This window comes from Thalia democratica, chromosome 9, assembly GCF_965202585.1.
Source record: "Thalia democratica chromosome 9, ktThaDemo2.hap1.1, whole genome shotgun sequence".
In the NCBI taxonomy this organism is placed as follows: domain Eukaryota; kingdom Metazoa; phylum Chordata; class Thaliacea; order Salpida; family Salpidae; genus Thalia; species Thalia democratica.
Window position 1 is genome coordinate 8,945,878 of NC_139173.1, and position 18,544 is coordinate 8,964,421.

Here is an 18,544-nt window from a genome sequence, read left to right on the forward strand (position 1 = left end):
TAATGTGTTATTCATATGTAGTTTTAATAAATTTAAAATGTTCTGTAAAATACCACAAAGGTATAAATTTTACTTTACTTTAAATAAACTTATAAATACTATTTTTATATTTTGCTAGCTGAGGTTTAAAATAAACAGTTGATTTAAAAAGCAATACACTTTTTAACCTTAAAAATACCAAGCACTAAATAAACACTTTGGATTTACTAATTAAATTTTAGTGTTTTTAAGTTTTTTTCAATAGATTTAACAAAATAGTTATTAACAATTTCAAATCTTTAAAGTAACAGTATGTTTCTGTTTATTTGAAATAGTATGTATAACTAGTAAAGATTAGTTAAAAAATAGTATATCTCTATTTATAAAAAGCAACAAGATGCATTTTGGATTTAAAATGGAAGTTTTAATATAATTAGGTTTTATTTCTTAACAATTTTAAAATCTGTAAGGGAACAGTATGTTTTTCTTCATTCTAAATAAAATTATAAGTGCTAGCTGCAAACTTATATAGTTATAAGCTTGAAACAATACTCATAAACAATTTTGTGTCTATCATCTTGTGTTCACTATAAAACCTAAGCAAGAGTTTTTATTTCAAAAATAAAAACTATTCATTCTTAAAACATTTTTTAAAGCCAAGTCAGAGTTGCCACAGATCAAGCTGAAAAATGTATTCTGTATTTTCTAAATCAAATTCTTATTTAAAACCTATTCAAAAACCAAATACTTGAAATTGTGTTAGGCTTCAAACTTTTTTTATAAAAGTTAGAACAATAGTTCTTTTGCAGTTCTTTAGATTTTTAGAAAATAACAAAAACATTGAAAAAATTATTTTTATGTGATGATAAACTTTCTTATTAAGAACATGTTTATATCAAACTTTCTTACTTTTTGTTCGAAAACCACCATCTACTCCTAGCTTTTTTGTTTTTACTGACTTTCTTGACTTTGTTGCAACCCTGCGAAGTATAATACTCTATTTTATAATACTTTACATTACAAAAAAACACTCTAAAATAACAAAAAAGTGTTAATTATACCTATAAAAAATTGCTTGATTCTTATAAAAGTGATAACAGTACACCAAAAACATAGTTTACACTATTATATTTTGAGCTTTTATCATAAACATGTGTGTGCATATCTGGCAATTTAAGTAAAGTGTACACAACTGTTTTGAATTTCTTAAAAAACATAAAAATGTTCCAGTTAAATAATATATTTTACTCATTTCAAATACAAAAAAAGATACACTGAAATTAATTTTCACAGTATAAAATAGGGTTTCCACTCTTTTAAACAAAATGCTACCCTGAGTGACGTTAAACAGTCCTAGGTCATCCTGAGCTTTTTCAAATCTTTTGAAAAATATTTAAATAATTAGAATACACTTTTCAAAGTCAATAAAAGTAAAATCTTAAAACAAAACAGCTAATAAAATATCAAAGTACTTGGCTACAATAGAACACAGGGTTGCCACTTAATTTTTTAAACATTTTTCCAGGTTTTTAAAAGTACACATTATTGGGTCTATTTTTAGTTTAAAGTTAACTTTAACGTAACAAACTGTGTTAAATAGTATAAAAACATTGAAAAGATACTGGAAAGCTACTTTAAACATGTTTTTTGATAAAATAATTTTGATGATGTCCAAAAGTTTTTATTTATATGATAGATTTTTTGATTCACTACTGAACATGTGAAAATTGTTAAAATTCCAGGTTTTTATAGTGATTTTTGTTCAAAATTCCAGGTTTTTCCAGGTGAAGTGGCAACCCTGAGAACATCCTAGACAATAGATTAGAGACGCAATCTCTCTAAAAATGTGTTGTACTTTGATAAATATTGTGGTTGTAACCAAAAAGATATGTTGAAATTCCAGCATTGGTGCCATACTTTCTGACAAAACAAGTAACTTGAGTTTGTATATCAGTTTAAACTTTGTATAAAAACTTGTAAATAATTAAAGAAAAAAGCTAATCACTGCTACAACTAAATTATATGTTGATTATGAACTGAAAGTCTTAACTTTTGTTTAAAGAAGGTAGATTTAATTTTGCTGATATCTCAAACTTAAAAATACACACATGGTTTGTCTTATAGTATGGCACTGTTTAATAGTATTCTATAGTGTTGAACTCTAAACTGTAGTTAATAATACTATCATCAGAACATACTCACCACTGTAATTATACCAAAACTTGCAAGTATACATGTTGGGTTGGTTTTAGAGGAAATTATTTTACACAAAACTTTCAAAACATAAGGTGGTTATTTAGTTTTAAGTATTCATTGTTCGAAAACTAGTTTTAGTAAGTTACAACAATATTGACATTTAAATTAAAAAATACTTTTTCTTTTTTTAAAACAGAAAAATTTCAATGCACTATAGCCAATTAATAAATTTTTGAAACGTTTACATTTAATAAAAATAAACTATATGATTAAAATAATAAACACTTTTGAAATGTTGAACTATATTTTCTTTTACATTTAATACCAAATCAAAAGTACCTGTAAAAGACGTAAGTTACAATTTCAAAACAGTAAGGACAACCAATTAATCAAAAGCTAAATTAAGTTTTTTACTTTATAAACATTTTTAGTGCAGATTCTTGAAAAAAGTATTCAATTTGGTAAGCATTTTGTAAGGTTTAGTAAGGTTTCATTTCATTTTAAGTATTTGTTGTCAAATGTCAACATATTTAAAACTAGTTTGTTTTTCAGAAATATTCCAAAACAACGGTTTTTACGTGGTTTACACTTTTTTTAAATTTTATTACATAATTTACCCTCAATCTACAAAATAGTGTTAAATTTTAAGATAAAAACTAGATTTTTTGAACTTTCAGCTTCGAAAATATAAGAAATCGTAATATTTAGAGAGTTTGTTCGACTTCAAAACATTTACAGTTAAATGCTAACTTATAAATTGGTATAATCATTAACTTACATAATTGTAATAAAGAAAATTTACCCCCTAACATAAGTGAATTAACCCCAGGAGTAAGTTTACCTCAGGTTAAAAATTGCTGGTCCATGATAGTATTTTTAATAATTATAAGTAGTTTTAATTTTTGTTTTCTTTTCTAATTAAACAAAAAATATTTTTAACAAAACTTCATGTTAAAAAACTTACATCTTACATATCATACTAGTTTAACGTATGTTGGAGCTTTTAGTTTGGTTATTATACGAAGTTTATGTAAGATTTTAATATTTACTCTGGAGTCTAGTGTGAAAAACATTGATTAAGATATGGATTTTGTCAGTCATTACAATGTTTGTGGCCCTGAACTTATTGAGTTCGTCCCTTTGTTGAGGTTTTTAAAACTTTGTTTACGTAAACAGCTTATCTATAATATATTAAAACTCAAAAACTAACAATTGAAAAATTAATACTTTAAAAATTTGATACCGAAAAGTTTAAAACACAGCAACAACTAATTTTATTTTTCTATATATTTATTCTAAACGACATACATATGTATGATAAAATAATGCATTGAAAAAGTCCTACAAAAGCTAATAATTAAATTTTAGTTGAAATAATTCTTCAAGGATTGGCCATTTTGCTTCCACAACTGAATTTTGAGCCCGATCTGCTCTACACATTGCTTGAATTTTCTCTCACAAGTCTTTTTAACTTTGTCAGTCAAAAATTCTTTAACTTCTTTTAGCATTTCTTCGGTGGCAAAGTTAGGAGTAGAAGCTTCAACGATCTTGCCTAAGTGAGGACTTCCCTTGAACTTGTTGTAAAATACATCCCAATGTTCCTTGACAAATTTCCAAGATTCATCTCTACCAAGCTTGGATCCTGTTGCCATGCCATACAAGATCTTGTATTTTTCGTTGTCACGAACGTGGCTTGACATCATGTATTTTTGAACAAGTTTGAGACATTCCAAACCCTGTACGCACCCGAGAGCTGCTTCGATTTCACTCTTCTCTTCCATGGAATCAACTTTCTTGTGGAGCTCTACCATCTTGTTGAAAGCCTCAAGACCTCCTTTTGACGTGTAAACTTCGTAGACGGAAGCACGAATTTCGGGACTGATTGGTGTTGAGTTCTTAAAGAAGTTGTTCATGATTTCTGTGCACTTTTGGTTGACTTGGTCGTCGTTTGAAGCTTTGATGAGAAGCGCTCTCAAGCTGGCATCCAAATGAGATTCATCTTGTTTAGCTTCCATTCCAACATGGGCCATGACGCTACTGAAGAGATCTTTTTTGAATTGGGAAAACTTGTTTGAAGCTTCGTCGTCATTCCACATAAGCTTAGTCATTGCGCTAAGGCTTTTGATTATCTCTTTCCACACTGGATATTCCTTTTCGCCCTTGAAAACTTTTAGCAACTCAAGATATGTGGCAAACGAAGTTTGATACTTATGCCAAGTTTTAAAAACCTGGAGATAATTTGCCAAAAGCCAGTGGTCACCCTGATAATTGCAAAATGATGTTTTTACTTTAAACATAACTTTTAACTAAAATAGACCCAAAAATAAATATTTTCATAAAGCCTCAAAGAAGTTTTAAAAACCTGGAGATAATTTGCCAAAAGTCAGTGGTCACCCTGATAATTGCAAAATGATGTTTTTACTTTAAACATAACTTTTAACTAAAAATAGACCCAAAACAAGTTTTTTCATTAAACCTGGAAGAAGTTTTAAAAACCTGGAGATAACTTGCAAAAAACCAGTGGTCACCCTGATAATTGCAAAATGATATTTTTACTTTAAACATAACTTTTAACTAAAAATAGACCCAAAAATAAATATTTTCATAAAGCCTCAAAGAAGTTTTAAAAACCTGGAGATAATTTGCCAAAAGCCAGTGGTCACCCTGATAATTGCAAAATGATGTTTTTACTTTAAACATAACTTTTAACTAAAAATAGACCCAAAACAAGTTTTTTCATTAAACCTGGAAGAAGTTTTAAAAACCTGGAGATAACTTGCAAAAAACCAGTGGTCACCCTGATAATTGCAAAATGATATTTTTACTTTAAACATAACTTTTAACTAAAAATAGACCCAAAAATAAATATTTTCATAAAGCCTCAAAGAAGTTTTAAAAACCTGGAGATAATTTGCCAAAAGCCAGTGGTCACCCTGATAATTGCAAAATGATGTTTTTACTTTAAACATAACTTTTAACTAAAATTAAACTCAAAAATAAGTATTTTCATAAAGCCTCAAACAAGTTTTTAAAACGTGGAAACAAATTTCAAAAAACCAGTGGTCACTTTAAAAATTGCAAAATAATACCCATTTCTAAATTTAAAAATACTAAGAATAAAAACTCAACTAAAGTATTGTTCTAGTTTTTTTCAAATATTTCTCTTTTTAGTTTTTTGAAAAAGGGGAAGGGTATAAAAAATTATTAAAATTTAAAATCAACATTAAAAAAATATATATATAAAATGTGGCAACTAAAAATAGTATTACTATTCAATAAATTTATTTAAATCTATATTTACTTTTTAATTTAAAAAATGTAGGAAGGAAAAAAAGAGAAAATTAAAAAAAAAACTTTTATAATACTAAGTTTGTGCAATATAACAACTTAAACAAAATGACTGTTCACTTGACTTAACATTCATACACTTCTAAAACATAAATCTAACAAAAAATATAACTACATAACCTGGAACTTTATCTATGCTAAGTTTACTCTAAATCTAACTTTATTTAATCATCTACACAAGTGAAAACAGTCTTTTTATATTCGCCTGCGCGTAAGTGAACGTTTGTGGTTTGTGGTGTGGTGACCTCATAACTCGAGACAGAACTATTGGGCATAGTATTATGAGAGAACTTAGGGTTTCATAACCCACGGCGAATTCAGAGGACTTTTTTGCTTTAACTTATTTAAAAAATTTTAGGCTAACCCAGAACAGCGACACCGTGTGGTGAAAAATCCCGTAAATTTTTAAAATATTTTTTGTCTAAAGCCAAAATGGTGCAATCTAATGGATTTGCGACACCTAGCGGTTAATTTTTTTCAAATTAAAATTTAAATTATAAGATTTTAAAAACTATTTAAAAAAATCTAATTTTGCGCTGCGTTAAAAAAGGGGCAGGTTGACTACACCTAAACTTTAAAGATTTTTCTAGAAGTTAGAGCTTTTGAACCTCACACATTTAATTTTTGTGAAGTCAACAAGTGTAACTACATATATTATAAAGCCTTTTTAAGTAATTTCTTAAGATTAGATATTTTTTTTTACCTTGTGTGTAAAAAAACATGGTTCGTATTTACATGAAGTTATTTATATTAAGTAACAAAAATGAAAATACTGGAAAATTCATTTAGTTTACATTTAGACTATAAATCATTTCGGCATATCTATGTAATAATAGGTCAAAAAAAGTTATATTCATTCATTTATTATTCAAAATATTACTCGTTTTCTGTTTTTATAGTTCAACTTAATTTTATTCTAAAAAATTCTCTTAAAATTAATTTTAAAACCTATTTTATATGCTTTTTGTTGTAATTTTTAAAAATATTTAACATTTAACTAGATTAAAGCCTAATAATGGATAAACTTCTATGCGCTTTTTATAGTTTGAATTTTGTTTTAACACGGTTAAAAGAATATTTTTAAGGTATAAATAACAACTAACTCTAGAATTAAGAAAACCTGTATAGGAATTAGTAATAGCTCGCTGAGGAATAAGTAAAAACTATGAAAAGCTGTTAACTTTTATTGCTTTATTCTTCAAGGAAATGAGATCTTTAAATAGAAATTCTGTCTGAGTATGAATAATTTCTTATGTTAAATTTACTAAAACTTTAACCATAAAAAAAATGTTTAAAAGCTTACACAAGTTTAAAAAATTACAGTTATTTCACGTTCATTAAAAGCTACCCTTCAAAAACAAAGGTTTATATTCAACTAAGCATAAACTTTTTATGAATAAGTTATTAAAACCTTTTTGGTTATTTTCTCTCTAGTATTAATAAGCTTCATAAATAAGTACACACTTTCTAAAACAGTAGTCATTACAAGAAGTCTTTTGTTAGTTTTAGATTGACTGCAAACCCAAACGAAGTGAGTTTGAATCTTGGCAAAACTTTTCCTTATATTAAGCTTAACTTCACGTATATGTTTGTTTTTACCTTTAGGCTCTTAAAATACAACTGGTACTTGTCCTGTACAGTTAAAATAATGATAATACAACTATTTTAAACAACTGTAGCCCATGTAAGGCCTTTTCTATATTCCGCGAGCAACTTTTTCTAGCGAATTTGGCCCGTTACTTATGAAAGGCTGCCGTAACCTGTTACTTTACTTATGTAGAGTCCTATGTACAGTGAATTATTATAAAATGTTCTATCCTTGGCTTTTGTATTTAACATGACAATAATTTGTACAAGTTATAAATAGTTTATAAAAAGATAAAAATTAAAACTTAACACTTTCAAAGTAGAATAGGCTCTACATTAAACTTTATCAATCAAGCTTGTCATAAGCAAGAAACTGTGTACCATTATATCGAACGTTTGAAACGAAAGCTTTGTCTAGTTAACATAAACTTTAATACTGAAAATAGAAGCTGAACTTAGTTCTCACTAAATAGTAGTTTCAACAATCACGTTTGTACTAGAAATAAATTGTGTGAGTAACACTAAATGTTCCTTTTTTTCAACTGTATTATTTAGCCTAAAATATTTTTGAAAAATGTTATTCAAGACTTTATCTCAGCAATGTTTAAAAACATCCTTTAATCTTCTTTATTAAAGCTAGTAAGGTACTTTATATAAACATATAAGTAAACGCAACTATTCTCAAAGGTTTAGTAACTGAGTACAAAAAGATTTGATAGAAACTAAAAACGTGTACAATGAAGTTAATTTTCAAAACCTAAATAACATTATACTAGATTTTTTTACTGGTTTTTGTGCAAACAGCTAGAAAGTATATCAATTAAAATTTTAACTTAATTAAAAATCATTGTAAAATTTGAATTGAGTATTAAGTACCTAATTAAAATCAATTTTGAATAATTTAAATGATGGATTCCTTTCAAAAACCAATAGCTCTTAACTTCCCACGTTGCCATAAATTATTAAATATAATAATACTAAATGTTTGGCAAGTGGATACAGATTAGCACATTACTGACTGTGTCGAGGCAGGCAGTACGGAGATAATAAACTTTCTTCATTTTAAGTATAAAACAAGGTTGTTGGAGTAAAAAAAATAAATTTTTCAACTTTTTAAAACCATTTTATTAAAGGATATAATCAAACTTCCGCACTTAACAAATATTTAGAGGCTCAAAAAAAAGTTGCCTTTTGAACTTTTAGACCAGGGGCTTACAATTTTATTTTGAATATAAAACAATTTATATCACAACACAATTTATTTAATGCGAGAAAGTTATATAAAATTTGAGATGGTACTGAATTTCTTCTTTCCTTTTCACAGGTCCAACATCAGACCGCAGTTGTATACCACCAGAATTGAAAACCTATAAGAATAATATATAATTAATGTTCCATAAAAAAAGTACAGTTGTAGCTGTTACATACAGCTGCTGCAGTCAAAACAAACAACTCATATAAAATAACAAATAAAAAAGTACAAGCTTAGGTAAAACAAACTAATTTGAATTATTTGAATATTTTAACAATTATACGTATTAAAGTTTTAACTAAATTCAAATAACTTTGCTTACCACAAAGGTATAAGTGGTAATTTTTTTGTTAAAAAATAGCTAATACAGCTTCAAACTTTTTGATAGCCTAAATTTTAAAGTTACTGAATTTTAATCTCTTTAAAATAACTTTATGATAGATTTGTAACAGAAATTATAATACAAACAAAGCAAAAAACATAGACGTTTATAATTTTAGATAAAAACTCAAAATTCATTAAACAAATGACAACAAATGATTTACTAGTCACTTTATAAATAAACTGAATGCAAATAAAGACGTTTGTATGAGTTATAATACTATTTTATTGCAATAACAACACTTTTTACATTTAACAAATTTGTTTGAGCAGTTTTTTTTTCGAAATTCAACTAATTTATTTCTCAAAGCTAAATAAATATGAAAAAAACTATTTACAGGGTTGCCACTCTTTGTGCCAAAAAATCTTCCCTGAGTGACCAAAAATTCTCTGAGTAACCTTAAACTTCCCTGAGTATTTTTCAAATCTTAAAAAAAAAATTTCTCTTCTAACACAAATTATTAATACCTCATTCTCATTTTTCTTCTTTAATAATAAAAGGAAGGTTGTATGTGTATGCTTCTGCATTAAATTTATGAAAAAAACTGTTTTCAAAAACTCAATCTTAAAAGGCTTAAACCAATTAAAAATTAAAAACTAAATTTTTGCACAACTTTTTGTAAACTTGTTAGTTAACTTTCTACATAAAAGAATAAAGTTTAATTTGTTTGACATTTTAATTGACAAAATTTAATTATACTATAATAATAATTTCACATGAAGAACTCACTTAAATGCATACATAATAACTTCATTATGACTTGTATTTCTTTCCTAGCAACTGTTCTGAATGCAGTAAATAAAACTTAAAATAACATTATTGTAAAAAAACCTGCAAAAAGAAAGTTTAAAGAAATAGCTAAAAAAATATAAGTAACTAAAAATAAAAAGTTTATTAGAACCTTTCTATGAATAGTTAACAACAACTTTCATTTCTCTAAACTGTTTGATTTTACTTAAGTAAATATAAATTTAAAACTTTAAAAAACTACAATGTTAATACTAAGAATATTGAAGAGCTAGCCGCAAGGCTAAAAAAATTCTAAATAACCACTTAAATAATAAAAATTACTACTTTTGAACAAAATATTGAAACTGGATTAACTAAACCTCATTCTAGATCTAGAAAAAAATTTCCCTGAGATTTTCAAAAACTTCCCTGAAATTTAGAGAAAAAATCAAAACTTCCCTGAGTTTCCCTGAGTTAAAAGAAAAATGCCAAAATTCCCTGAGTTTCCCTGAGATTTTCTACAGTTTGAAAATTCCCTGAGTGTGTGGCAACCCTGTATTTATTAAAAACTTAAAAAACAGTCAATAAACTACTAATCAAAAATTAATAGTTTAATTAAATAAAACTTAACTAAAAATTGTAATTACAATAAAAATAGACTGATAAAAACATAATTTAATCATAATTGCTTCTATTACTAACAAGCTACCTCTTTTTTACCAAGTTTAATTACACTATAACACTAAAACAATTTTTACAAAATTTACTTTGCTCAACATGAGAAATTAAAATGCACTAATGTTGGCCTAATGTGTTATTCATATGTAGTTTTAATAAATTTAAAATGTTCTGTAAAATACCACAAAGGTATAAATTTTACTTTACTTTAAATAAACTTATAAATACTATTTTTATATTTTGCTAGCTGAGGTTTAAAATAAACAGTTGATTTAAAAAGCAATACACTTTTTAACCTTAAAAATACCAAGCACTAAATAAACACTTTGGATTTACTAATTAAATTTTAGTGTTTTTAAGTTTTTTTCAATAGATTTAACAAAATAGTTATTAACAATTTCAAATCTGTAAAGTAACAGTATGTTTCTGTTTATTTGAAATAGTATGTATAACTAGTAAAGATTAGTTAAAAAATAGTACATCTCTATTTATAAAAAGCAACAAGATGCATTTTGGATTTAAAATGGAAGTTTTAATATAATTAGGTTTTATTTCTTAACAATTTTAAAATCTGTAAGGGAACAGTATGTTTTTCTTCATTTTAAATAAAATTATAAGTGCTAGCTGCAAACTTATATAGTTATAAGCTTGAAACAATACTCATAAACAATTTTGTGTCTATCATCTTGTGTTCACTATAAAACCTAAGCAAGAGTTTTTATTTCAAAAATAAAAACTATTCATTCTTAAAACATTTTTTAAAGCCAAGTCAGAGTTGCCACAGATCAAGCTGAAAAATGTATTCTGTATTTTCTAAATCAAATTCTTATTTAAAACCTATTCAAAAACCAAATACTTGAAATTGTGTTAGGCTTCAAACTTTTTTTATAAAAGTTAGAACAACAATTTTAGAAAATAACAAAAACATTGAAAAAATTATTTTTATGTGATGATAAACTTTCTTATTAAGAACATGTTTATATCAAACTTTCTTACTTTTTTTTCGAAAACCACCATCTACTCCTAGCTTTTTTGTTTTTACTGACTTTCTTGACTTTGTTGCAACCCTGCGAAGTATAATACTCTATTTTATAATACTTTACATTACAAAAAAACACTCTAAAATAACAAAAAAGTGTTAATTATACCTATAAAAAATTGCTTGATTCTTATAAAAGTGATAACAGTACACTAAAAACATAGTTTGCACTATTATATTTTGAGCTTTTATCATAAACATGTGTGTGCATATCTGGCAATTTAAGTAAAGTGTACACAACTGTTTTGAATTTCTTAAAAAACATAAAAATGTTCCAGTTAAATAATATATTTTACTCATTTCAAATACAAAAAAAGATACACTGAAATTAATTTTCACAGTATAAAATAGGGTTTCCACTCTTTTAAACAAAATGCTACCCTGAGTGACGTTAAACAGTCCTAGGTCATCCTGAGCTTTTTCAAATCTTTTTCAAAAATTCAAATAATTAGAATACACTTTTCAAAGTCAATAAAAGTAAAATCTTAAAACAAAACAGGTAATAAAATATCAAAGTACTTGGCTACAATAGAACACAGGGTTGCCACTTAATTTTTTAAACATTTTTCCAGGTTTTTAAAAGTACACATTATTGGGTCTATTTTTAGTTTAAAGTTAACTTTAACGTAACAAACTGTGTTAAATAGTATAAAAACATTGAAAAGATACTGGAAAGCTACTTTAAACATGTTTTTTGATAAAATAATTTTGATGGTGTCCAAAAGTTTTTATTTATATGATAGATTTTTTGATTCACTACTGAACATGTGAAAATTGTTAAAATTCCAGGTTTTTATAGTGATTTTTGTTCAAAATTCCAGGTTTTTCCAGGTGAAGTGGCAACCCTGAGAACATCCTAGACAATAGATTAGAGACGCAATCTCTCTAAAAATGTGTTGTACTTTGATAAATATTGTGGTTGTAACCAAAAAGATATGTTGAAATTCCAGCATTGGTGCCATACTTTCTGACAAAACAAGTAACTTGAGTTTGTATATCAGTTTAAACTTTGTATAAAAACTTGTAAATAATTAAAGAAAAAAGCTAATCACTGCTACAACTAAATTATATGTTGATTATGAACTGAAAGTCTTAACTTTTGTTTAAAGAAGGTAGATTTAATTTTGCTGATATCTCAAACTTAAAAATACACACATGGTTTGTCTTATAGTATGGCACTGTTTAATAGTATTCTATAGTGTTGAACTCTAAACTGTAGTTAATAATACTATCATCAGAACATACTCACCACTGTAATTATACCAAAACTTGCAAGTATACATGTTGGGTTGGTTTTAGAGGAAATTATTATACACAAAACTTTCAAAACATAAGGTGGTTATTTAGTTTTAAGTATTCATTGTTCGAAAACTAGTTTTAGTAAGTTACAACAATATTGACATTTAAATTAAAAAATACTTTTTCTTTTTTTAAAACAGAAAAATTTCAATGCACTATAGCCAATTAATAAATTTTTGAAACGTTTACATTTAATAAAAATAAACTATATGATTAAAATAATAAACACTTTTGAAATGTTGAACTATATTTTCTTTTACATTTAATACCAAATCAAAAGTACCTGTAAAAGACGTAAGTTACAATTTCAAAACAGTAAGGACAACCAATTAATCAAAAGCTAAATTAAGTTTTTTACTTTATAAACATTTTTAGTGCAGATTCTTGAAAAAAGTATTCAATTTGGTAAGCATTTTGTAAGGTTTAGTAAGGTTTCATTTCATTTTAAGTATTTGTTGTCAACATATTTAAAACTAGTTTGTTTTTCAGAAATATTCCAAAACAACGGTTTTTACGTGGTTTACACTTTTTTTAAATTTTATTACATAATTTACCCTCAATCTACAAAATAGTGTTAAATTTTAAGATAAAAACTAGATTTTTTGAACTTTCAGCTTCGAAAATATAAGAAATCGTAATATTTAGAGAGTTTGTTCGACTTCAAAACATTTACAGTTAAATGCTAACTTATAAATTGGTATAATCATTAACTTACATAATTGTAATAAAGAAAATTTACCCCCTAACATAAGTGAATTAACCCCAGGAGTAAGTTTACCTCAGGTTAAAAATTGCTGGTCCATGATAGTATTTTTAATAATTATAAGTAGTTTTAATTTTTGTTTTCTTTTCTAATTAAACAAAAACTATTTTAAATAAAACTTCATGTTAAAAAACTTACATCTTACATATCAAACTAGTTTAATGTATGTTGGAGCTTTTAGTTTGGTTATTATACGAAGTTTATGTAAGATTTTAATATTTACCCACTAGTCTAGTGTGAAAAACATTGATTAAGATATGGATTTTATCAGTCATTACAATGTTTGTGGCCCTGAACTTTTTGATTTCGTCCCTTTGTTGAGGGTTTACATAAACAGCTTATTTATAATATGTTAAAACTCATAAACTAACAATTGAAAAATAAATATTTTAAAAATTTGATACCGAAAAGTTTAAAACACAGCAACAACTAATTTTATTTTTCTATATATTTATTCTAAACGACATACATATGTATGATAAAATAATGCATTGAAAAAGTCCTACAAAAGCTAATAATTAAATTTTAGTTGAAATAATTCTTCAAGGATTGGCCATTTTGCTTCCACAACTGAATTTTGAGCCCGATCTGCTCTACACATTGCTTGAATTTTCTCTCACAAGTCTTTTTAACTTTGTCAGTCAAAAATTCTTTAACTTCTTTTAGCATTTCTTCGGTGGCAAAGTTAGGAGTAGAAGCTTCAACGATCTTGCCTAAGTGAGGACTTCCCTTGAACTTGTTGTAAAATACATCCCAATGTTCCTTGACAAATTTCCAAGATTCATCTCTACCAAGCTTGGATCCTGTTGCCATGCCATACAAGATCTTGTATTTTTCGTTGTCACGAACGTGGCTTGACATCATGTATTTTTGAACAAGTTTGAGACATTCCAAACCCTGTACGCACCCGAGAGCTGCTTCGATTTCACTCTTCTCTTCCATGGAATCAACTTTCTTGTGGAGCTCTACCATCTTGTTGAAAGCCTCAAGACCTCCTTTTGACGTGTAAACTTCGTAGACGGAAGCACGAATTTCGGGACTGATTGGTGTTGAGTTCTTAAAGAAGTTGTTCATGATTTCTGTGCACTTTTGGTTGACTTGGTCGTCGTTTGAAGCTTTGATGAGAAGCGCTCTCAAGCTGGCATCCAAATGAGATTCATCTTGTTTAGCTTCCATTCCAACATGGGCCATGACGCTACTGAAGAGATCTTTTTTGAATTGGGAAAACTTGTTTGAAGCTTCGTCGTCATTCCACATAAGCTTAGTCATTGCGCTAAGGCTTTTGATTATCTCTTTCCACACTGGATATTCCTTTTCGCCCTTGAAAACTTTTAGCAACTCAAGATATGTGGCAAACGAAGTTTGATACTTATGCCAAGTTTTAAAAACCTGGAGATAATTTGCCAAAAGCCAGTGGTCACCCTGATAATTGCAAAATGATGTTTTTACTTTAAACATAACTTTTAACTAAAATAGACCCAAAAATAAATATTTTCATAAAGCCTCAAAGAAGTTTTAAAAACCTGGAGATAATTTGCCAAAAGTCAGTGGTCACCCTGATAATTGCAAAATGATGTTTTTACTTTAAACATAACTTTTAACTAAAAATAGACCCAAAACAAGTTTTTTCATTAAACCTGGAAGAAGTTTTAAAAACCTGGAGATAACTTGCAAAAAACCAGTGGTCACCCTGATAATTGCAAAATGATATTTTTACTTTAAACATAACTTTTAACTAAAAATAGACCCAAAAATAAATATTTTCATAAACCCTCAAAGAAGTTTTAAAAACCTGGAGATAATTTGCCAAAAGTCAGTGGTCACCCTGATAATTGCAAAATGATGTTTTTACTTTAAACATAACTTTTAACTAAAAATAGACCCAAAACAAGTTTTTTCATTAAACCTGGAAGAAGTTTTAAAAACCTGGAGATAACTTGCAAAAAACCAGTGGTCACCCTGATAATTGCAAAATGATATTTTTACTTTAAACATAACTTTTAACTAAAAATAGACCCAAAAATAAATATTTTCATAAAGCCTCAAAGAAGTTTTAAAAACCTGGAGATAATTTGCCAAAAGCCAGTGGTCACCCTGATAATTGCAAAATGATGTTTTTACTTTAAACATAACTTTTAACTAAAATTAAACTCAAAAATAAGTATTTTCATAAAGCCTCAAACAAGTTTTTAAAACGTGGAAACAAATTTCAAAAAACCAGTGGTCACTTTAAAAATTGCAAAATAATACCCATTTCTAAATTTAAAAATACTAAGAATAAAAACTCAACTAAAGTATTGTTCTAGTTTTTTTCAAATATTTCTCTTTTTAGTTTTTTGAAAAAGGGGAAGGGTATAAAAAATTATTAAAATTTAAAATCAACATTAAAAAAATATATATATAAAATGTGGCAACTAAAAATAGTATTACTATTCAATAAATTTATTTAAATCTATATTTACTTTTTAATTCAAAAAATGTAGGAAGGAAAAAAAGAGAAAATTAAAAAAAAAACTTTTATAATACTAAGTTTGTGCAATATAACAACTTAAACAAAATGACTGTTCACTTGACTTAACATTCATACACTTCTAAAACATAAATCTAACAAAAAATATAACTACATAACCTGGAACTTTATCTATGCTAAGTTTACTCTAAATCTAACTTTATTTAATCATCTACACAAGTGAAAACAGTCTTTTTATATTCGCCTGCGCGTAAGTGAACGTTTGTGGTTTGTGGTGTGGTGACCTCATAACTCGAGACAGAACTATTGGGCATAGTATTATGAGAGAACTTAGGGTTTCATAACCCACGGCGAATTCAGAGGACTTTTTTGCTTTAACTTATTTTAAAAATTTTAGGCTAACCCAGAACAGCGACACCGTGTGGTGAAAAATCCCGTAAATTTTTAAAATATTTTTTGTCTAAAGCCAAAATGGTGCAATCTAATGGATTTGCGACACCTAGCGGTTAATTTTTTTCAAATTAAAATTTAAATTATAAGATTTTAAAAACTATTTAAAAAAATCTAATTTTGCGCTGCGTTAAAAAAGGGGCAGGTTGACTACACCTAAACTTTAAAGATTTTTCTAGAAGTTAGAGCTTTTGAACCTCACACATTTAATTTTTGTGAAGTCAACAAGTGTAACTACATATATTATAAAGCCTTTTTAAGTAATTTCTTAAGATTAGATATTTTTTTTTACCTTGTGTGTAAAAAAACATGGTTCGTATTTACATGAAGTTATTTATATTAAGTAACAAAAATGAAAATACTGGAAAATTCATTTAGTTTACATTTAGACTATAAATCATTTCGGCATATCTATGTAATAATAGGTCAAAAAAAGTTATATTCATTCATTTATTATTCAAAATATTACTCGTTTTCTGTTTTTATAGTTCAACTTAATTTTATTCTAAAAAATTCTCTTAAAATTAATTTTAAAACCTATTTTATATGCTTTTTGTTGTAATTTTTAAAAATATTTAACATTTAACTAGATTAAAGCCTAATAATGGATAAACTTCTATGCGCTTTTTATAGTTTGAATTTTGTTTTAACACGGTTAAAAGAATATTTTTAAGGTATAAATAACAACTAACTCTAGAATTAAGAAAACCTGTATAGGAATTAGTAATAGCTCGCTGAGGAATAAGTAAAAACTATGAAAAGCTGTTAACTTTTATTGCTTTATTCTTCAAGGAAATGAGATCTTTAAATAGAAATTCTGTCTGAGTATGAATAATTTCTTATGTTAAATTTACTAAAACTTTAACCATAAAAAAAATGTTTAAAAGCTTACACAAGTTTAAAAAATTACAGTTATTTCACGTTCATTAAAAGCTACCCTTCAAAAACAAAGGTTTATATTCAACTAAGCATAAACTTTTTATGAATAAGTTATTAAAACCTTTTTGGTTATTTTCTCTCTAGTATTAATAAGCTTCATAAATAAGTACACACTTTCTAAAACAGTAGTCATTACAAGAAGTCTTTTGTTAGTTTTAGATTGACTGCAAACCCAAACGAAGTGAGTTTGAATCTTGGCAAAACTTTTCCTTATATTAAGCTTAACTTCACGTATATGTTTGTTTTTACCTTTAGGCTCTTAAAATACAACTGGTACTTGTCCTGTACAGTTAAAATAATGATAATACAACTATTTTAAACAACTGTAGCCCATGTAAGGCCTTTTCTATATTCCGCGAGCAACTTTTTCTAGCGAATTTGGCCCGTTACTTATGAAAGGCTGCCGTAACCTGTTACTTTACTTATGTAGAGTCCTATGTACAGTGAATTATTATAAAATGTTCTATCCTTGGCTTTTGTATTTAACATGACAATAATTTGTACAAGTTATAAATAGTTTATAAAAAGATAAAAATTAAAACTTAACACTTTCAAAGTAGAATAGGCTCTACATTAAACTTTATCAATCAAGCTTGTCATAAGCAAGAAACTGTGTACCATTATATCGAACGTTTGAAACGAAAGCTTTGTCTAGTTAACATAAACTTTAATACTGAAAATAGAAGCTGAACTTAGTTCTCACTAAATAGTAGTTTCAACAATCACGTTTGTACTAGAAATAAATTGTGTGAGTAACACTAAATGTTCCTTTTTTTCAACTGTATTATTTAGCCTAAAATATTTTTGAAAAATGTTATTCAAGACTTTATCTCAGCAATGTTTAAAAACATCCTTTAATCTTCTTTATTAAAGCTAGTAAGGTACTTTATATAAACATATAAGTAAACGCAACTATTCTCAAAGGTTTAGTAACTGAGTACAAAAAGATTTGATAGAAACTAAAAACGTGTACAATGAAGTTAATTTTCAAAACCTAAATAACATTATACTAGATTTTTTTACTGGTTTTTGTGCAAACAGCTAGAAAGTATATCAATTAAAATTTTAACTTAATTAAAAATCATTGTAAAATTTGAATTGAGTATTAAGTACCTAATTAAAATCAATTTTGAATAATTTAAATGATGGATTCCTTTCAAAAACCAATAGCTCTTAACTTCCCACGTTGCCATAAATTATTAAATATAATAATACTAAATGTTTGGCAAGTGGATACAGATTAGCACATTACTGACTGTGTCGAGGCAGGCAGTACGGAGATAATAAACTTTCTTCATTTTAAGTATAAAACAAGGTTGTTGGAGTAAAAAAAATAAATTTTTCAACTTTTTAAAACCATTTTATTAAAGGATATAATCAAACTTCCGCACTTAACAAATATTTAGAGGCTCAAAAAAAAGTTGCCTTTTGAA

The 18,544-nt window shown here is 26.7% G+C and overlaps 2 protein-coding genes across 2 annotated transcripts; both read right to left on the bottom strand.

The window, feature by feature from the left end:
- Window positions 1–3,539: 3,539 nt before the first annotated feature.
- Window positions 3,540–4,283, bottom strand: LOC145844754 (puromycin-sensitive aminopeptidase-like). The gene has a single exon (XM_082952174.1). The coding sequence runs from the start codon at window positions 4,281–4,283 to the stop codon at window positions 3,540–3,542; it is 744 nt and encodes a 247-aa protein (XP_082808300.1).
- A 9,494-nt stretch (window positions 4,284–13,777) lies between these two features.
- LOC145844755 (puromycin-sensitive aminopeptidase-like) lies at window positions 13,778–14,521 on the bottom strand. The gene has a single exon (XM_082952176.1). It carries the CDS (start codon window positions 14,519–14,521, stop codon window positions 13,778–13,780), a length of 744 nt encoding a protein of 247 aa, XP_082808302.1.
- Between the last annotated feature and the right edge of the window lie 4,023 nt (window positions 14,522–18,544).